This window comes from Rhinoraja longicauda, chromosome 13, assembly GCF_053455715.1.
Source record: "Rhinoraja longicauda isolate Sanriku21f chromosome 13, sRhiLon1.1, whole genome shotgun sequence".
Taxonomy (NCBI): Eukaryota; Metazoa; Chordata; class Chondrichthyes; order Rajiformes; family Arhynchobatidae; genus Rhinoraja; species Rhinoraja longicauda.
Window position 1 is genome coordinate 9,398,603 of NC_135965.1, and position 23,016 is coordinate 9,421,618.

Sequence of the window (23,016 nt, forward strand, 5' to 3'; positions counted from 1 at the left end):
ATTAGTACTTCTACAGAATATATGATGGTAGCACAATCGAATCTACAGTCCAGTAAAGCAACACCATACCCAAGCACATCCCCGATTAGTAATGTGTAGAGAAATAGTTTATTGAGTGCGCATGCAAGAGGCACCAGGTTTTGGCCCAGTTTTCAAAGCCTCGCATAATTTCATATACCTCTATCAGGTCTCTCCACAACCTCCGGCATTCCAGAAAACACAATCAAAGTCTGTTCAACCTCATCCTGCAACTAATACCCCTAATCCAAGCATCATTCCGGTAAACCACCTCTGCAACATTTCTAGGGTTGCCAACTATCTCACTCCCAAATACGGGACGAGCGGGAACACGTGGCCGCTGAGCGGGTGAGATCACCGTCCCACGCCCCACGTGACCTCACCCAGCCAGCGGCCACGTGCTCCCGCTCCACCAATGGCGGCCGCCTGGGCTGGGAGGCGGGTTGCTACGCAACCTCTGTTAGGGGCTCCCAGAAATCGCAACAAAATGTAGTAATAATCAGTGAGATCCTAAAATCCCAGGGTTTAAATGTACAGGTTTGGGCTAACAGTGTAAAATTTATTCCCGTCATTAATGGCACTGGAGACACCAAGGAATTAAACCGGACTGTCAATGGGGAACCTGCGATTAGTGTCAAAGAATGGCTCAGTTTCTGGCTGTTTTTTGTGGATTGGACGAATTCCCGTAGGTTTAAGGAATTTAAGTGGATTGTAACCCGCTGCGTGACTTGGAAGCACTGATTTAATGTTACTCCCTCTGAGTCTGGTTTAATTCCTTGCGGCAGCTGGTAAACCGAGCCGGGCTCTGCTGCCTTGGAGGGCACGTTTGGATGGTTGGTTGGGTGGGCGGGAAGTCGCAGGGTTTTTTGATTCCTTTCCCCTCCCCAGAACTTACAGACTAAGGCAGCGTCCTTGGTAAACCTGCACATAATGCCGGTGGAGTTTGTGATTGAAGCGGTGGGCGAGCCCGGCTCGCAAGAGGGGGCGGCGCCGGCCATCAGGAGGAACAGGGGGCCGAGCTGCCCCAATAGGAACATGGTGTGCAGTCGGCGTTACTGAGAGAGCTGCCCTAGATGTCTCCAGTGCCATTATATATATGGAGCAGGCGCTGGCCGCACTCGCACACACTGCAATCGCTATCCCAATGCAAGGGCGTGATGGATTTCCTGCCCATACTCTGCAGAGATCCCCACTTGTACTTTAGAAACCATCTTCCGACCTTTACACAAGGAGTCACAATGCTCCACCGTCCGATTTAGAGCGATTTGGGAATGAAGACCGGCCGCCAACTCCAAACATTAACTCTGTTTCTCTTTCTGACCCGCTGAGCTTTTCCCCCCGCGGCATTTCCGTTAAATTTTACACCGTTAGCCCAAACCTGTACATTTAAACCCGGGATTTTAGGACCTCGCTGATTATTACTACATTTTGTTGCGGTTTCTGGGAGCCTCTAATGGACGTTGCATTGCAACCCGCCTCCCTGTCCGGGCGATCACCATTGGTGGAGCGGGAGCACGTGGCCGCTGGCTGGATGAGTTCACGTGGGGCGTGGGGTGGTGACGTCACCCTCTGTCCCTTATTTGGGATTGAGGAAGTTGGCAACCCTACCAATACGGGACAAGGGTACGGGAGAAACCAATTTAGCCCAAAATACGGGATGTCCCAGCTAATACGGGACAGTTGGCAACCCAAACCATTTCCAAAGCCTCCAAAATCTTCCTGCAATGAGCCAGCCAGAACTGCACACAATACTCCAAATGTGGCCTAGTCAAAGTCCGATAAAGCTGCAACATGACTTCCTGACTCTTATGCTCAATGCCCCAACTTATGAAGGCAACAATACCATATGGCATCTTTATCAGATGATGCACAACAATATGGCCAATACCATTCCCTGAGTAACACCACCAGTCACAGGCCTCCAGCCCAACAAACAATCTCTGCTTCCTACCAATGAAGCCAATTTTCTATCCAGTTGGCTAGCTCAAAAGTACAAAGTAAAATTGATTTTAAGTTAGGACATTTGAAACATCAGTTAAAACAAGCTCAGGTGCCATTTATTTTTAAACCAAGCAGCTTGGATCATTAAAACTAATGCAATTCACAGGCTAGGATATTTGATGTTGTTTTAATGGTCGCAATTCCTTCAGTGCAGTACACTGCTGAAGATCAAAGATAGATACTAATCTGACCAATGCTCATTGTTTAATGAAATAATGCGATGAGATCCCCGATGATCTCATGAGGGCGGAAGTGGTGTTGATGGATTTTCTGTTGCAGGATTACAGGTGTGTCACTCCATGCAAATTCTTCCAGCACTTTGTTGCTGTCAGTCATCGCTTCATCTTAAATGAGAGTAATCAAAATACATAAAAATGCACAATTTTGGTTAATTCTGCTCAACACTGGATGAATGTAGTATTTCACCAATTGGCAGCAAACTTGTCCTAGAAAATATGCAATATGCAGTTGAAGCACAGCTATACTTTTTATGTATTCCTTCGGAGTACAGGCATTGCAACAAATACAAGGCCATTAAAGGTCATTATACTTCTCAGCTAGAGATGCTGCAAGGCACTTTTATACGTGTCATTTAAACCAATTCTCTTTGCAGACACTGCAATTCCCAGGTCTATAATGCTGCTGCCAGGAATAGGTAACAAGATAAAGAATTGAAAATTTAAAAAATTTCCAGAAATTAAAACTGAGTATGCACCAGGGTGAAGTGTCATAAATATACACTATTGAGATTTCATTTGGAGGGTTAACAAAAACTTTTCTCAAGTAGTTCAGACAATTCAGCTGCATTTTTAAACATCAAATTTCAAAGACCTTAACTACTTGAAATATATTCCAAATACAATATAGTATCATAGACCATTGCCAATGAATAATATCACATCAGTTTCATTTCCCCAATCCCTTGGTGGCCAGAAAATGTTTTGATGTTACATGGGAACAAAGACTGGTCTCGCAAAAGAAATTCCCCTTTGTTAATAAGGGTAAGTTTTATTGGATTGGCTTTAAACCACTGTGTCAGAAACTGGTTGAACCAGAAAAATAATACTTCAAAAAGCAGCTTTCAGTCATCCCAGTCAAGATTATGTGGCAACAATAACAAAAAATGATTCATAGTGTTCATCATTTGGGAAAACAAATTCTGGCACAGCACACCGCAATCACATAGCTTCTGAGCTCTCTCCCCTCGACTTACATTACGACATCACTCCAAGAGACTCAGAAAGACAGGTTTTTGCAAATAAGTGAATTCTCACGTATGTTAAGTATTACTCTTTCATAATCCAGTCATACTAAAGTCACATACTTGCAGATTTGAATTGTTGTAAATTTTAAATACTCCTTTCTCACTCAACCCATGTTCTTATGCTTCACTGCATAATTTTACACTTTGCTGAATATTCTGACTTGCAATTTCCAATTTCTATTCCTTCACTAAGGTTTCCTCAATCCAACTGGTTGATGTCAGTGGAGGCACAAGACACCGACTGCAGTTGCTATTATTTGTAGCAAATAAAGGAGAGCTGCTGGATGAACAGCAGATCCAGCCATATCTGTGGAGGGAAATGGGTAGTTGAGATGGATCTAGATGAGACCCATCATCTAGACCTAACGTCCACATCCCACCCCCACCTCCTGTTCACCTTTTTCTCCTGATTACGTCCACTCTACTTTGAGCCTATATGAAGGGTCTCAACCTGAAATGTCAACTATCCAGCTGCTGCCTGACCCGATGAGTTCCACTAGCAGTCCTCTTTTTATTTTGTTTTAAGTCAGTGGCGCTTGCCTTTGTGCACCAGTTTCCTGAAATATTTTGGGCTAAATTGGTTTATCCCGTACGGGATCACCCTTGTCCTGTATTAGGCCCGGGGGGCACGGGGGGAGGGGGCCCGGACACTGTAGGAAAAAACTGCAGATGCTGGTTAAAATCGAAGGTAGACACAAAATGCTGGAGTAACTCAGCGGGACGGGGAGCATCTCGGGAGAGAAGGAATAGGCGATGTTTCGGGTCGAGACCCTTCTTCAGACTGAAGATTAAAAAAAAACTAAAATACTATATTTCTGAGTGTTGTTTTGCACAAGTCAACTGAGATTAAACGGCCCCTGTACCGCACGGTTCAGTTTGGGCACGGCGATCTGCGGGCATCTCGGTCCCCGGCGCTGTGCGGCCGCTCATTCCCACCGGCCGCTCCACACTCCGTCCCGACTCAGTGACGTTTCCAGTCCGTGCTCCGGCTTCTCCTGCGGCCACTCCGCCTCTTGCTCCTAGGAGGCCCACTGACGAAGCCCCAGTCCACGCTGATGGGCTGCCCGGCCAGCTCCGACCCGCTCAAACCCTCCATGGCCGCCTGTGCCTCCTTGTGGGTCTCGTACTCCACCAGAGCGCAGCCCTTGAGGTAGCCGGTGTGCCGGTCCAGGTTGAGGTGCAGGTTCTTGATCTCACCGTACTCGGCAAACTTGTCGTGGATGTCCTTCCTCCTCGATGGCTTCCTCGTGGACCCCAGTCACAAACAGGATCCACCTCTCCACCGAGCGTTGAGGGCCCGGTTCGTCGCCGTCTTTCTCCACAGAGTCGTAGTCTTCTCGCAGCCTGGATCGAGCGCCTTCATCGGAGCCAAATCCTTGCCCCTTCCTCTTCTTCACTTTCTCCTTCTCCTTCAGTTTGTGGATACTTTCGTCGACCCTCGTCGTCCATGGCGAAGTCCTCGCCGCCCGCCTCATGGAGGTCCAGCAGAAGATGGGTGACGTTTTGGGTCGAGACCCTTCTTCAGACTGAGGAAGGGTCTCGACCCGAAACATCACCCATTCCTTCTCTCCCAAGATGCTGCCTGACCCGCTGAGTTACTCCAGCATTTTGTGTCTACCTCCGGACAGTGTAGGCCCGGATGCCCGGGCGCCGCCTAACGGAGGTTGCGTAGCAATCCGCCTCCCGGCCTAGGTGGCCGCCATTGGTGGAGAAGGAGCTAGCTGGGTGAGATTACATGGGGCGGTTACGTCACGTTGTCCCGTATTTGGGAGTGTGGAAGTTGGCAACCCTACCTCTGATAGTGATAGGTTGCTGCTCAAAAGCACAGGTCAAGTCTGTGGTAAACTACAGGGAAAAAATTGACAAATGCCAGACTGACTAAAATCTAGGCCTATTTATTTGCAACCCTTTAAATGAGTATTAAAGATTACTCATTTGAAATATGGGCAGTGATCACATTTTGATTTACATCATCTCCAACAGTTAAATATCATGCGATTGCTCAGATATAGAAACAGCGGTTCCTTTGAGCCACCAGACAACAGGTCACCTCTGCAAAAACATACCATGATTTAGCGTAGGAAAATAACTGCAGATGCTGGGACCATGATTTTGCAACCATTATAAACTGCATGCAAAAGGGAACAATTGAGATGCCACACAGGCTCTGATGCTACAGGCTAGTCAGTTTTCAATCTCGATTCAACTTGCAAAAGTTGAAAGTATCCTCAGCTGAGCTGCAGGTGCCACAGCAAGTTACACTTCACATTCTCAGTCAAAGCTAATGCATGCATGTCAATAATGGTCTTTGCAATATACCTTAACAAGTCACTGCTTACAGGGGGCAAATTAGATTTTTTTTTTTTAATTACTGGAGTTAAGATGAAAGGCATTGTTAAAAAATAAGGCAAGAACCAAGCATGGGACGTAGTTGTACATGACCATCGCATGCAGTGCATTGATTCATAACATGAATAAAGTGTTCCTAGGACACAAGTAGAATACAATTCAGTGAAAAATAAGTAAAACTATTACATTTCATGAAAGATTATTTTCTGGGTTTTAATTTCATCAGCAAGAAGCCACATTTTACAGTAATCTCAGGTGGCATAGTTTGGTTAATCCAACAACATAAAACATCTTCTATCTGTACAAATGTACAGTAGTGATTCTTTTCCCGAGGTATCATAGACCTTTTTTAAAAAGAAATGTCGTCAGGATGTGAGCACTGACAATATGGCCATTAACAGTCACTTGATGATGAGGAAGGGACACTTAAAATGAAATTCATCAATAATTTATCAGAGTTTAAAATCTTTCAGAGGCAAAAGTCAATGGCATTAGTTGGGGATGTCCTACATCAGGTTAGACATCAGATTTCAATTCTCTGGAGATTTGAGGTGAATCACAGCTGGATACCAACAATAATTCTGGAATCTTGGTGGTTAGACTTTCCAGCGCATGTCAAAACCACTAGATTAAATTAAGTTGGAATCTTAACCTACCATATTAGTGTCGGCCTAGTAAGAGAACCACTGGGAAATTGTATGTAACACTGTTCATATGCGATTAGGAAAGCAAACCGTATAATGGACTTTGCAAAAGGATTTGGATTTACAAGAGTAACGTTGATATTGTTCTGCATTCATATTTTGCATCTGAATAATATATTGCATCTGAAGAATTGTGTAGAGTTTTGATTGTCTTATCTAAACGAGGATTTCGTTCCCATTAAAATGTTTGTATGAATGAGAAATCGCATTGAAACTTACTGATTCTTACTAGAAGCAACAGGCTGGGTGCAGGGAAATTGTTTTCCCAGCTGAGGATAGATTCAGTGTCTCAGAAAAAGGGATAATCCATTTAGGATTGCGATGAGATGTTTTTTTCACTGCAAGGATTATGAACTTTTGGAATTCTCCTTCTTGGTGGCTGTTATTGCAGAGATTGATATTAAGGATATCAGGAGAAACAAGTGGTCAAAATGGCCATGGGGATCAGCCATAATCTCATTAAATGGCTGAGCAGGTTCTTAGGACCCGATGGCGTACACCTGTCCCTCTTTACGTTCTTGCATTCTCACTACAAAGCGTGCCATTCCATTAATAATTCCATGTCCATGAGCCATTTGGTCCTAATTCAACATTCCTACTTACTCCACAATATTTAATACAAAACTTCTGTTCAAGCCACAAAATCCTTTAAAACTAGTTTAACAACTGCGTCAAGATTTCCATTTTTCAACCAACCTTTGTACAAACAAATAACCCGTTTCATGCCCCAACCCGTAGAATTCAACCATTGGCCTATTAACTAAATTTGTATCCTCTCATTCCCCTCACATCAGCCACTGGAAATGATCCCACAGTTTACTTCCACTTACCTTCAGACACCATGAAGTTTTTTTTCCATTATGTTAGCGTTTAACCTACTCAGCTCCAGAAACGAAACGCCCTAACTTCTGAGATCTCCAAAAATACAATATTACATCTTCTCCAACATTCCTCATTACTGTTTTTGATTCCAAGGTAGTATTTAAGCTGCACAATGTATGTCTCCGATTTAGGTTGCTCGGCGTGTTTTTAATTGCACTGTTCTTTTAATAACCTGAATGCATGAACACTGCCCTTGCAATGTTATTATTTAAAGGTGAATTCTTCACAGCAGAATAGCAGCATGCAGATGCTCTACCTTCCTTTACATAGTCGCAATCTGCCACAACTTGATCAAGTAACAATTTGGTGCATTCACCAATTTTTTATATTGTTTTCCTTATCCTGATCATTTATCTTTATGATCACGAACTTTTCACTTTGTACTTTCCCGTCATAATAAGCACATTGTGATAATTTCATGAGTTACCACAAATATGTCTTTTCCATAAAAACTAAGGGTTTTTTAAAAACCTGATTGAAGAATCTTCAAAAGATAGAGCAAGCAGAACCAGCCATAATTAAATCTGTTAAGCGGCATCAATTAACGCAAACATGTTTGTGTTCCATTTTAGCCAGCATTACAGATACAAGCAATTTAAATTAGCAACTATCAGGAAACAAACTGCCTCAATTTCCTGGTTTGTCCCTCTGTCATCTTAAGTTGCCATCATTGTTGCTATTCATCAATTGGACTACAATCTTTTTCCCCACAAAAGTTGGAAAACTAGAAGCAGCACATACGCTATGTTTAACTCCAACTTCAATTCAAGATTCTCATATCAAATAGGTATTAATGAAGCTTTCTTCAATAGTTTTGGGCACAACGTTTTCTCATTTCTCTTAATAGTAACTCCTAATATTTACAACTATAGTGCCCTCCATAATGTTTGGGACAAAGATCCATTATTTTTTTATTTGCCTCTGTACTCCACAATTTGAGATTTGTAATTGAAAAAAATCACATGTGGTTAAAGTGGTTGTCAGATTTTAATAAGCGCTATTTTTATATATTTTGGTTTCACCATGTAGAAATTACATCAGTGCTTATACATAGTCCCCCCATTTCATGGTACCATAATGTTTGAGGCACAACAATGTCACGTAAATGAAAGTAGTCATGTTGCATATCCTTTGCATGCAATGATGCTTGAAGTCTGCAATTCATGGACATCACCAGTCTTCTCTGGTGATGCTCTGCCAGGCCTATATAGCAGCCATCCTTAGCTTATGCTTGTTTTGGAGGCTACTCCCCTTCAGTTTTCTCTTCAGCATATAAATGTCATGCTCAATTGGGTTCAGATCGGGTGATTGACTTGGCCACTCAAGAATCGACCATTTTTTAGCTTTGAAAACCACCTTTGTTGTTTTAGCAGTATGCTTTGTATCATTGTCTTGCTGTAGAATGAACCGCTGGCCAATGAGTTTTGAGGCATTTGTTTGAACTTGAGCAGATAGGATGTGTCTATACACTTCAGAATTCATTATGCTACTACCATCAAGCAGTTGTATAATCAATGAAGATAAGTGAGCCAGTACCTTCAGCAGCCATACATGCCCAGGCCATAACACCCCCACTACCGTGTTTCACAGAAGAGGTGGTATGCTTTGGATCTTGGGCAGTTCCTTCTCTCCTCCATACTTTGCTCTTGCCATCACTCTGATATAAGTTAATCTTTGTCTCATCTGTCCACAAGAACTTTTCAAGAACCGTGATTGCTCTTTTAAGTACTTCTTGGCAAACTGGAACCTGGCCATCCTATTTTTGCCGCTAACCAGTGGTTTGCATCTTGCAGTGTAGCCTCTGTATTTCTGTTCATGAAGTCTTCTGGGGACAGTGGTCATTGACAAATCTACACCTGACTCCTGAAGAGTGTTTCTGATCTGTCGGACACGTGTTTGGGGATTTTTCTTTATTATAGAGAGAATTCTTCTGTCATCAGCTGTGGAGGTCTTCCTTGGCCTGCCAGTCCCTTTGCGATTAGTAAGCTCACCAGTGCTCTCTTTCTTCTTAATGATGTTCCAAATAGTTGATTTTGGTAAGGTTTGGCTGATGTCTCTAATAATTTTATTCTTGTTTCTCAGTCTCACAATGGCTTCTTTGACTTTCATTGGGACAACTTTGGTCCTCATGTTGATAAACAGCAATAAAAGTTTCCAAAGGTGATGGAAAGACTGGAGGAAAGACAAGATGCTGAGAGCTCTCTTATACCTGCATTAAGGAGGCAATTAAACACACCTGAGCAATTACAAACGCCTGTGAAGCCATGTGTCCAAAACATTATGGTGCCCTGAAATGGGGGGACCATGTATAAACACAGCTGTAATTTCTACACGGTGAAACAAAATGTGTAAAAATGGCCATTAATAAAATCTGACAATGTGCACTTTAACCACATGTGATTTTTTTCTATCACAAATCTCAAATTGTGGAATACAGAGGCAAATAAATAAATGATGGGTCATCGTCCCAAACATTATGCAGAGCACTATATGCCCTATCTTATCTTGTGCCAAGTTAAATTCACACAACGACCTATAAAGCTGGCTGTGCAAAATAATGACAAGAATATCAAATTAATTCAAGCATGAGATATGAATTTATATGACCTCGTATTCAAATTTCTTAATTTTTGTTAAACATTATAGTAAACCCTCGTTTTAACAGACCCCTTTTGAAATGGATTTTGGTCACAGCAGACTGACCTGCCCATGCCACCCCTGGCTCACACCACCTCACTGGCCACTTACACTCCCGGCTTCTGATGCCACCTCCAGCAGAATGGACAAAGTGACGGGAGGAGGCGGCAGAGGTGAAGCAGGGAGCAAGAGGAAGCAACAGCTGGTGAGAGGGGAGGGAGCTCCACAGTGACCGAACTGAAGAAGCTGACGGCCAGGATCTACAACGTGAGCTGCAACAGCAGCCATGTGAAACGGACTGTGCAGCAGCTGGTGAAGGGCTCGCTGGTGCAGATTCGGCGCCCAGCTTTATGATGAAATGACACAAAGTGCTGGAGTAAGCAGACTGAGTCAGGCTGAAGATGGGTCCCAAGGTCACCGATGCATGGTCTCCAGAGATGCTGCCTGACCCGCTGAGTTACGACTATGTCCTCAGAATCTGCATGGGTTAGCTACCAGGTGTATTTACAAAGGTCTTTAACTTCTTCCAATGCCGATCTATAATCCCCACCTAATACAAGAGCACACAATCATCCAGGTACCAAAGAATAAAAGCAAGATAATGTGCCCTAATGACTATCGTGCGGTGGCTTTGACATCCACCATCATGAAGTGCCTCAAGAGGCACATCAATCCAGCCTCGCTGACTTGGTCAATAGTGTAGTCAATAGTACTTTATTGGTCACATATGCAACTGCACAATGAAATTCGTCTTATATGCTTTACACATACGGGCACTGTCATTTTTGGCGCCATTATAACATCCTAGTTCCACTGCAATTCACCCACTGGGGCAATAGGTCCATGGCAGACACCTATCTTTCTTGCTCTACACTCATCCCTGGAACATGTGGATAAGGACACCGAGGTAAGACTTCTATTAATTGTCAATAGCTGCACCGTAGCACCTTAATTCCAAAGTGTCTCCAAACTCCTGGACCTACGATTCAGGAACCCCCATTTGCAATGGGGTCCTTGACTTCCTGACCCATAGACTGCGATCAGTATGGATAGGTGACAAAACATTTCTTCATGAAATTTCTCAACCATGGTGCTCCACAAGGCTGCATCTCCAGCCCTTTACTATACGCCCAATAGACAACCACCTGTCTATCAATGTCAACAAAACAAAGGGGCTGATTACTGATTTCAGGAAGCAGGTTGGAGTGCACGCCCCAGTCTGTGTCAATGATTCATCCCGTTCTCTTTTCTCTTCTCTCCTGTCAGGTACATACAAGAGCTTGAAAGCATGGTCCACCAGATTCAAGAGCTTCTTTCCCATTGTTATTAAACTCTTGAACTGACCTCTCATATGCTAATATTCCTGATCTTCAAATCTACCTCCTTTCAGTCATTGCATTCTTTTAATCTGCATTTTCTCTGTAGCTGTAAGACTATATCCAGCACTGTTTCCTATATCGATCTGCACTGTTTGTTGTGTTAATTTTGTACGACGACACTCATGTATGGCATGATCGGCCGGGAAAGCACACAACGTTTTTCACTGTATATTGGTACTTGGTATGACAATACAAAAAAACTAAACCAATAAGATATCCAAACATTTTGCTCCCAGCAGTACATGCTACTGAATGAATATCAAGATAATCTTGATCATTCTGATCTTGCTGTTTTATTTTAAGAGTTGCATGGCATGCAATTCTGTACTGATTTAAGCTAACATTAGTTTGTATCACTAACAGCAAGCAGGATATCAATTACATAGCACAATAGAATCTAATATGGGAACTAACAAGTATTGATTCAACTTACATTGCAAAACAGGCAGGGAATAAAATTTGAAGACAGACACAAAATGCTGGAGTAACTCAGCGGGTCAGGCTGCATCTCTGGTGAAAAAGAAAAGGTGACGTTTTGGGTCGAGACCCTTCATCAGACTGAGAAACAGGGAGGGGGACACTGGAGGAAGGGACGGTACAGAACAAAGTAGAGCCTGCATTGATGACTCAGGAAAGGTGGAGCCCACAATGGTCCATCGTCTGGGGACGTGGATATAACGAAGGAATACAAACAGTGAAGTTAACAAGAGGACAAGGGTGGGGGAGGAACGGAGGGAGAGGGAATGCAAGGGTTACTTGAAGTTAGAGAATTCAATATTCATGCCACTGGGTTGTAAGTTGCCCAAGCTAAATATGAGGTGCTGTTCCTCCAATTAGCGAGTGGCCTCATTCTAACAGTGGAGGAGGCAGAGGACAGAAGGTCAGTATGGGAGTAGGAAGGGGAGTAAAAATGTTAAAAGGTATAAAATTTAACGGCTAGCAGATTTCAGAGATACAAGACTAGCTCATCACATGCATGTTCACAAAATGAATGAAAGGAGGAACTGCAGATACTGGTTTAAAAAAAGTACAGGAGCAACTCAACAGAGACAACATTTTAGACTCAAGAAGGGTCCTGATCCAAAATATTACCTATCAATGTCCTGCCAGGATGCTGCCTGACCCGCTGAGTTACTCCAGCACTGCTTCCCCCCACCCCCCTCACTTTAGATACCTCTACTATGGGAAAATGATTTTGACTATCTTCCCCATCTCTGCTCATTATACTTTTGAACAGCTCTGACACATCAACCACAGAAACCTAATCAGCCTATGCAACTCTCTCCAAAGCTAAAATGCTCCAATCCAGGCAACATACGAGTGAATCTTCTCTGCATCTGCTCCAGCACAACCATACCTTGCCAATAGTGTGATGGCTGGAACCACACACAGTATTCTAAGTGCATTCTCACTAGTGTTTTGTAAAGTTGCAAATGTCTGAATTGTATATTCTATTCTCTGATTAAGGAAAGCATGCATGCAATACATCTTCTTCATCCCTCTATCAACCTTTAGCCATTTTCAGCGATCAATGGACTTGAACGGCAAGGTTTCTCTGGTCCTTTCTTGGCGCCTTACCACCAAATGTATAAGTCCAACATCTGTATGACTTCCCAAAATGCATGGAGTGGGTGGGTGGGGGGCGGGAGGGGTGGAGAGGGGCTCAAGGGGGATGGAGTGGGTGAGTGGGGGGGAGGGAGGAAAAGGGAGGAGTGGGGGGAGAGGGTGCTAGACCAATGCAAGAGAGGCTTGGGGGGTTGAGGGGGAGGGGGCTGCTGAGCCCACGGGCTGCTGCTAACTTTAATAAATGCGCTCCCCCCACCCCCGCCGGGAGGACCGGCCCCGTCCCGGCGTGCCCCGCGCCACCTTCCTCCCGTGATGCAGCCTGGCGGCAGGGGGTCCAACAAGATGGCAGTCGCCGCTGTTTGTCGCCGTGCAGCAGGAGAGTCTTTGAGTCCACGGCTCGCTCTGGCGGCACGGGGCCGAGTTGAGTGGCTCCCTCTCCCCATCCCTGTCCCCCCTCACCTGCCCATGGTCCCGGGGGACACTTCCCGCCCGGCAACAGGCTTCGCCAGTTGGAGAGGGTTGCCAGGCCTGCAGGATCGTCAGTTGGGGGAGGGTTGCCCCAGGAGAGGCCCCCAGGAAAGATTTGGACCCAATGGGTCTACCTCAGTCTATTGCTCTTAACATTTGCTGCAGGATGGTTAAGCTTCAGTGGTTTGTCAACTTTTTCCAATCACAAAGAGCCTGCATCAAAGCTACATTGTAACTTAATTTATGCAAAGAAATAATCCATTCAGGCTGGTGAAAACATGGCTAATTATGCTGAGAAAAATAACTGCAGATGCTGGTACAAATCGATTTATTCACAAAATGCTGGAGTAACTTTTCAATGCAATTCAATGCAATGGTGGCCGTTCACTGTGTGCAAAAGTCCCATGATGAATCAGAAAGCTAAGCATGATTTTCAGCTACTAATTCGTCAGCCACCACATTCATTGCAGACACAAAAGATTGCAGATACAGTATTCTGGAACAAAGACAAACTGATGGAGGAACTCAATTTAGAGATAGTTTTCTCTCTCCTTACCTGCCTCCACCTATCACCCAATGGATGCCATCTCCCAACTCGTCCCCTTTCGTGTCCGGTTCCGATTGCCCCTCACATCCATCATGACCCGACTCCACCTAAAGGGCCTGCAAGCCCCTTTAAACTTCACACTGCAAGCCTCGTTATTACTCGCCATCTCCCCTAAATTCTCAGTCTGCAATGATACAAAGTTTTGTCACGAACAGTTGCCCCTCCATCTGTCTCCACAGATGCTGCCTGACCGACTGAGTACCTCCATCTGTTTTTCACATCACATTCATTGTGACAGATTACCAAAGTTAACATCTACATCTGTGGCATGATTTCAGAACAGTTATACCATTAATAAACACACCACACCTTACAGTTCAATATTGGGCTCACTATTTTCCAACCATCATGAATCACCATTCAATACTTAAATTGGATACCTCAGATCAGAAGTAGAAGAGAAATAGATGGATCGATAATCGCACAGCATTTAACTTAGCAGATAACTGCCTCTGACAATTTTAGTTCCTGACAAGTAAAATGATGCATGAAACAGAAATAAAGGGGGAGGAAGGGGGAAATGCATCATGGTTAACATGCCCGACTAATCTTCAACACAGGAAACAGCTGAAGGCATCTGCATGTAAACATTAAAATATTCAAATTAACATTGTTGAGTTTGTAATGCTTGCAGCAGACATCCCATGTAATATTAATTTCTAAAGACTCAAGGGGCTGTCAAAACAGATGTTAGAAAAGTGAATCCATAAAGTGGATTCAGTGCTTCATCTTGAAAGAAAATTGCAAAGGAACCAGAATCCCAATCAAAGATTTAAAATTGCTTTGATCTGTAAGCCAGTGAGTTTCTAACCATAATTTATTCAATGTCTTCAAGATTATAAAGGGGTTGCTTCATTCTAAATTTACCTGAAATACAGGGCTGTAGCAGGCAAACCATGTTTCAAAGGGCATCTCCCATCTCTGTGGAAATTTGTAAGCTAGTCTTTTACACAACCTCCTTCACTACATTGGCGCAACTTAATAAAATTAAAACATGCATTACAAATATCTTGAAAGCCAACCAAATCTCAAATTGCTCAAATCTCAGATTTTATTTCACCATCCTCTGATTTTGTGGCAATACCAAATGCAATGGCAAAAGTTGGCTTTGCAAAATCAAACAAGTGACTCCCCCACTCTGCAACAAAACACAGTTGCAGAATTCTGAACAAAATCTTTTTGTAAATGTACAATCTCCTTATTCTTTTGCATCAAAAAAAATGGTGTGCTATGAAAATAATTTCATTACTCTAGCATGTACATTTCAGCAAGAATTCTACCACAGTGCAATATTTACAATGTTACATAGTGATACATCATATTTAAAAGCCTTAGTTATCATTAAAAATTCATTGTGATAATACAACAATCTTCTGTAGTCAGAGCATAAATGTATCCTGTTTCATTAAAAAAGAATTCTAAACTAGATATATTATATATTGTTATAAAGCTAAAGAATATTAGTCTGTTAATTGTGTTAAATATCAGATAATTTCTATAAATAATTGTCATATTGCTTGCTTGCTTGCAGAATTGAGCCTCTTACCTTCATTGGAGATATATGTGACTGAGAAACAAAACCATGAATGTTCTCAATCTGAGAGAGGTTCTTCTCTGACACATGCACAAGTTCTGGGCCTTTCACGTCATTGCTAATCTGTGGAGAGCCGTGTTCTTGTGGAGATGCATCGTCATCTTGATAACGATACTTCTATAAAAACAAAAGTGAAGAAACAAAGGGCATTAACAAAAATAATGGCAAAATCTAAAAATCCAGACCATGATGTTAACTTTCCAGTTTACAACGTAGATATTTAACTCATCATTCAATGGAACTATTTTACAATGTATAAATTTGCCAAGTAAATGCAAAGGGAAATTTTAATTATGTTGGAAATAACTCAAGTGCTGATGAACGAGCTATAACCCAAAACATTAACTGCTCATCTCTTCTTTGGCACTGCCTAACTTAAATACCACATGCATTGTTGCTTTATTAAATGGCAGTTTCAATCATTTCAATCAAATAAATAGTTTTATAAACACCAACACAATCCTTGAAATGGCCACTCCAATGTACTAAAGAGTTTTTTATTGTAACTGTACGATCACCTATATTCTGTATATTAGCACTCTCATAGAAAATCAAATTTGAGGGGCTTTGAAGAAGGGTCTCGACCCGAAACGTCACCCATTCCTTCTCTCCCCTGAGTTTCTCCAGCATTTTGTGTCTATCTTTGGTTTAAACCAGCATCTGCAGTTCCTTCATACAAATTTGAGGGGATTTGCTTCTGAACGCTTAAGTGGAAGATGCCGATTAGTTAGATGGATATGGTGACATGCTCCAATGTTGAGCACAAGATTCTTACATACACCTCGTGCATATTAATCAAATTTCATCATCATTCAACAACCAGGGATGGACAAAAATCAAAATATTCAAACTGTGCTTCATACCTATTACTTAACCAAGAGGACAAAAAGCTCAATGTACAAAGAATGAGTCAGGGAAGAATGCCGTGGTCTCTTCGAATTACAGAGCTGGTATTTTACAACAACAAATAGCATGCTATTCTATCTGCACAGTAATATACTGCAGCGAAATACCCGTTATCAATTTCCCAGCCTTTCTGACTTATGTCATTTTGTGCAATGAAATGCTTTCCAAGAACACCTATTTCATAATTTGAGGCATAAAGTTAAATAAATTAAACAGTTTGCACCTGCATGCACTCACCAACACAAGTCAACGCGTGCAGCTCCTCTCAAGGCAGCTCAAAATCTTTAGCTGGATACTTCAGGTACGAACAGCATCAAATCGAGACAGTTAATGACTCAAGAAACCATTGCTTCTACTCTCAATTACACAACTGCTTCCATTGTAAATTATTCACAGGGCTCAGTTCACAAAATAAGGTCAATAAGATTGTTAATGGAAAAGGAATCATTACAATAACTCAAGGACAATTAAACAAAGCAAAGTCTTATTAGAAAGGACAGACAGTGAAACCCATAGAGAAGGTGAAAATGTGCCTTTTGAGGATAACAACAAAATCCATGAGATGAGGATTGGTGGTATTAGAGATTGTAAGGATAGCCTTTCATATGACACACGGTTAAACCTAGTAAATCACTAAGTGTTGTGCTTCCTTCGTGAATGTAATGATTTAAAAAATGAATCTGGGGAGTCTCGGTTCAGTTTAGCATTTTACTACCTTTTGAAACAAAGCACTCTATAATTCACCACAAAACTGAACCAAAGATGTCAAGAACAAAATGTGCAGACGCTGAAAATAAGAAAACAATGCAGAAAATGCTGGGAGAATACAGGAATATCAGAGGAAAAAGAAATAGAGTTAATGTTTCAGGTTGAATACTCTTCAAATGCACTTCAGAACACTAAATGGGCCATGACTGGTGGTGGAATCTTGCAGATCAGTGAAGGTAACATTCCAAAAACATTTCCCCTTTGTGACACTCTGGCCAGGTCTTTCTCACCTATCTCTCCACTTCCCCATTTAACCACAAGAGAGGCAATATGTTTTTAAAAAATCTTTCACCATCCAGTGAACACTAGGAAACTAAATAGCCCTTTCAGATGAAGTAGTGATCATTGCACTTCTAATCTAGTGCACACGGTGTGGTCTTCCCTACAATTGAGTAACCGAATGTCAATTAGATGACCACTGAGCAGCAACCTTTCTTCAGTCTGTAGGAGTGACACCAAACTTCTTGTTACCCGTCACATTAATTTGCCATCCCACTCACATTCTCACCTGTTTGTGGTCTCCTGTACTTTTCCCCAGTGAAAGCCTGACCAGCATCCCATCTTTAATCTGAGCATGTTGTAATCTTCAGATTTCAAATCAAATTCAGCAATTTCAGGTTTTAGCTTTAGTTCCGTTTTCGAGGCCCTTCAGCCCACTGCATCCGCACCGACCTGCGATCCCTGTACACTAGCACTACCTTACACACAAGGAACAAATCACAATTTTTACCGAAGCCAATTAACCTACATACCTGTACATCTTTGGCGTGTGGGAGGAAACCCCACATGGTGACAGGGAGAAAGTACAAACTCTGTACAGACAGCACCCGTGGTCAGGATCGAACCCAGGTCTCTAGCGCTGTAAGGCAGCAACCTTGTTGCCCCAACCTTTCAAACAAAGCTCCACTCAAATGTCATCCCTGATCCCTGGTGATGTTGCACACCTCCAGATGCAACCTAACCAGGGAACCAGAAGGTAACTGAGTTTATTATCGGAAATGGCCACTTCTGATGCTGCAAGATTATCAACCTTTTGAATATTTTTACTATTGCTTTCGCTCACTATCCAATTTATTTGGTATTTCCAACATTCTCGTTTGGTTTCGATTCTCTACATCTGCTCCAGCCTATATTCAGCAGCTTTTATATCTGCCCTATATATTTTCTTTCTACATTCTCTTTCTAATTACTCACCCTTATCAAACAGATGGCTTCAAAAACAGCATATCAATATGACAGCTTGCCCTTGCCCTATCAAAGATATTACATTTGTCCTATTCATCTTTCTCCGGCCCTCTTTGCAGTTTAAAACCAATTTGCTCTCCAACTTGTTGAAACAAGGAACTGGAGATGCTGGTTTACAGAAAGAAAGACACAAAGTGCTGAAGTAACTCAGTGGGTCAGGCAGCAGGCAGCATTGCTGGAGAACATGAATAGGTGATGTTTCAGGTCTGGACCTTTCTTCAGACTGATAGTGAGGACAGGAGAGGAACGAGGTGGAGAGAAAGCTGGAAGAGGGGCAGAAGCTTGGCAGGTGAATAGGTTGACTGGTAACTCACCCGCGTGTTGGGTTTTTGATAGGCCGATGGTTGAACAAAGACCCGAGATGGAAAGACAGAAGGTGTGAGACAAAAGGATTGAAGAGTTGCGAATTGTGATGCTAGAGGAAGAAATGTAGGAAGGGGAGAGAAAAAGTACAAATCCAAGTGGGGCACTAAATACAAATCAAGGTGGGGCACTAAGTACAAATCCAGGTGGGGCACTAAGGGGGGGGGGGGAGAAGAGGGAGGGTTTGTGGGGGGAGAAGAGGGAGGGTTGTGGGGGAAAGACAGGTTCATGGTTGATGCCTATAATTGGAGCTCTCGCTGATTGACAAATTCCTCCTTATCCTTAGCATAGCAAGAGACTACATGTTTCCTGAACAGTCATATAGTTTGCTTACTTCTCTCCAACAGGTTTGATCCGTGGGGATTAAAGCTAACCTGTGCACAGAACATGCCTCCAATCCTTTGTTTATCTTCAATTCCAGTCAAGTACAGAAGCTCGTGCAAAAGATCAGGTCGAGCGAACAGAAGGTTGCAGCGTTTAAAGCAAAAATAGCATCATCGTCCATCAGCCAAAACTGAAACAATGCTGAATGAGGTCACAACAACATTTATATTTTTTTCCTCCTTGATGTCCATTCCATTCACTTCCTTCTTAACATATGCTTGAGGTTAAACACCACAACACAAAATGAGGTCACATCATCATCTCAACTTGCAACACTGCTCATTTCACTTCTCGGCAATTTATATTGTGAAACACATTGAGAGATAATCAATGAATTCCAGTTCACTGAGCTGCTTTACTATTTGCACCATCTTTTAACACCAAATACACATTTAATGAAATCTAATGTGCTGAAAATCGTTTTAACTGTTTCACCTATACAAGATCAAAAAACTAGCTTTGGTTTGGTTACTTCAACAGAGTAAGGATAATTAGTTCAAAAATGTTAAAGATTGCAAAGTGACTAATAGAATAAACCTGGCCTCAAGCTTCTCCACATCAGTCCTTAGATGTCAGGCTCAAAACTTAAATGTATGCATGATTCAATTTAGAAATAGGTTATATGCTTCAAATTTGAAGTGCAGGAAACCATAACTGCAGCACCAACCATTGATGACTTGAAAACATCACAAGTGATCACTAATCATTTTTATTTTGATCATTTTTTATTCATAAGTGGGTATAGTACTTGCTGGCAAGACCAGAATGTTTACAACAGGAGGCCATTCAGCATATTAAACATATGCTGACACGCAGAGTAACCCTTTCAATCACATTTCCCCCTCATTCATTCACACATGTTCTCGTCAGATGCTGCTTGACCCACCAAGTTCCTCCACCGCTTTGTGTTTTGTTGAAGATTACAGCATCTGCAGTTCCTTGTGGAGCCACTTTCACAAACCATTACAGTGCTTCCCAAGGTATACCCAAGGCAGGAAAGAGTTCCAGGGTTTAGAACAAGCAACAATAAAGGAATGGTAATACATTTCCAAATAAGGACTGTGCGCGACTTTCGGGAAAGTGGCAAGCTGTTTTTGTCATTAGTAATACGGGTCACAAATCTGGAAAGTGTTGTCTGGATAACTGAAGCAAGTAATAGTCATACTTTCCAGTTGTACACAGCAGATCCGCTGTGTGTCAGTGCTATGGGGAGATAATGTTTAGGTTGAATGGTGGAGTGATATTTAATCATCCCAACTTCGTACAATGTAGAGGCAGCAGTGTGAAGAAGTAGATATTGACGTTGCCTCACTATTCAAACAATCTAGGTTCCAGTCCAAGCTCAAGTGCCATCTGCATTGATTTCCCCCAAGGCTTTGGTTTCCTCCTAGATCCCAAAGTTATGCTGGTAGTTGCCCTAAGTGAAGGCAAGTAACACGGGGAGATTCTGGTGGGAGTGGGGAAGGGTAGCAAATGTGCATATGAGCAAAATCACTGTCAGAAACTTCTAACCACCATATTTACTTAGCTGGTTCAGCTGAATTTCTGGCCACTGGTGACCTCCAGGATACTGATGATGAGAGTTTCCACAACAGAAATGCCCAAAAATGTTTTTTTAGTTTAGTTTAGTTTATTAGTGTCAAAGGTACCAAGGTACAGTGAAAAGCTTTTGGTTGCATGCTACTTAAAGAAAAAACTATACATTATTACAATCAAGCCGTCCAGTGTACAGACAAAGGATAAATGGTACAACATTTAGTGCAAGATAAAGTCAGATTGAGTCCAATTAAAGATAGTTCAAAGGTCTACAATGAGGTAGATGGGAAGTCAGGGCCGCACACGAGCTGACGAGAGGACTGTTCAGTTGCCCGATTACAGCTGGAAAGAAATCTACATATGGAGGTATCTATTTTCAAACTCCGGTACCTCTTGCCTAATGGGAGAGGGGAGAAATGGCATTGACTCGGATGAGACTGGTCCTTGATTTGCTGGTGCCCATTGCCTGGCATTTGTGTGGTACAACCGCAACCACTTACGGACCAATGCCAAGTATTGCACACTCCTTGCTGCATGTAGGCATGTACTGTTTGGTTTTCGAAATACATGGTAAATGGAATTGAACAATGTGCAATTAGCAAACATCTACATTACACTTGCCATTGAGGGAAAGTCAACAATGAAAACTTCCTAGTCTTTCTACTAGTTCTACTATTCGCACCCTTGAATCCCAGTCATGAGCACATCTTCCCAGCCAACATTGGATTATTATCCAAGACTTCACCCTTCCTGAGGACATCTGTTGCCAGCCCTGTTATGTTCTGGCCTTCTCTAGTTTTCAGTCTGAACAAGGGTCCGACCCGAAACATCACCTATTCCTTTTCTCCAGAGGTGTCGCCTGACCCACAGTTACTCCAGCATTTTGTATCTATCTTCAGTGTACACCAGCATCTGCAGTTCTTTCCTACACAAAACCATGAAAGAAGATCCAACCTGGTACAACGTATAAGAAAATCCTGTTGCTCTGCCCTGTGGTTAATGGATTTAATGGATTTACAACAACCCAACTAACTTACAATCCATGTCTTTTATCACACTGAAGAAAAATCTTGACCTGAAACATCGTCTGTCAATTTACCTCCACAGATACTGCTCAGTCTGCTGAGGTCCTCCAGGACTGTGTGTTTTGCTCTTTTACCCTCTCGATGCCCGTTAGACTGCAGTTCTGACAGGACTCCTCGAAGCTAGACTTGGTCAATAATTGCTTGACATTGAAAAGTAAACATACTCGCCTCATCTGTGGAATTCAGCTCCCTGGTCCAAATTTGGACCGGAGAGAGGTCTAAACAATGCCAAAAGTGGGCACTGTTGTAAACAAGTGTTGCTTGATAATAACTTCAACATCTCCTCCTCAGACTTTTGTAATTGTAACTGATAACAGACTGATTAGTTGGTAACTAGCCAAATCTTTTTGGATCTTTTTTTTCCTCATGGACAGAACATCCCTGGGGATTTTCTTTTAAAAAACAGGCAGATTCCAGGGATTTGGAGCAACTTCTATAGAAGTGTAGCAGGACAGATGCACAACTTTGTTGGTACTTTCACTGGGAGTCACTTGGTCCCAATGCCTTTGGTATATCTAGCACTCTTTTGTTTCATTCCAATATAAGGAATAAATTTTTTTGGCACTGTATTTTATTTTACTGCACACATAACTATTTCTGTAGGTAACACATTTTGCAATAAAATGTACCCATAGGAGTAAAATGTAGGAAGGAACTGCAGATACTGGTTTACATCGAAGATAAGACATAAAATATTAGAGTAACTCAGCCGGACAGGAGACATCTCTGGAGAGAAGAAATGGGTGCCATTTTGGGTGGACCCTTCTTCAGACTGAACAAGGGTCTTGACCTGAAACGTCACCCAGGCAGCATTTCTCCAGCATTTTGTGTATATCTCCCACAGGCATAAAGTTGGTTCATGTGATAATTGTCCTTATTTAAGGCTTCAAATCATTAAAATGAAGAAGAAATCAATTTTTTTTAAACGACTAAATTCTGCAGCAGCAAAATAGTGTAGATTTCATCTTTAAATTCAGAAAAGGTCTGAGGAGTTATCCAGAAGGGGTGGTATTAAAACTTAATCCTCCAAAGTACAGCATGGAAGAGATTTAATCAATTACAAAAACCTAATAGGTTACAATATTGGAAGTTACATAACTACAAATCATTCATATGCAACCCTTATTCAGCAAAAATAATACAGCAATCTAGCAAGTGGCAAACCAAAAGCATTAGCATGCTAGTCATGTTTTCCTTATCTACAACTTTCTGTGCCTGCCGAGCATAAATTTTCATCTGTATTGATCTCCATGTCACTAT

General features: G+C 42.2%; 1 protein-coding gene across 20 annotated transcripts in view; it reads right to left on the reverse strand.

The window, feature by feature from the left end:
* The window catches only part of LOC144599431 (disks large homolog 1-like), a 354,144-nt gene that overhangs the window by 209,024 nt on the left and 122,104 nt on the right, over positions 1-23,016 (reverse strand). For all 20 annotated transcript variants that reach the window (XM_078410310.1, XM_078410309.1, XM_078410307.1 and 17 more), the window contains one exon: positions 15,422-15,586. In XM_078410310.1, the coding sequence (XP_078266436.1) occupies positions 15,422-15,586 (165 nt within the window). The remainder of the gene's footprint in view (positions 1-15,421; positions 15,587-23,016) is intronic.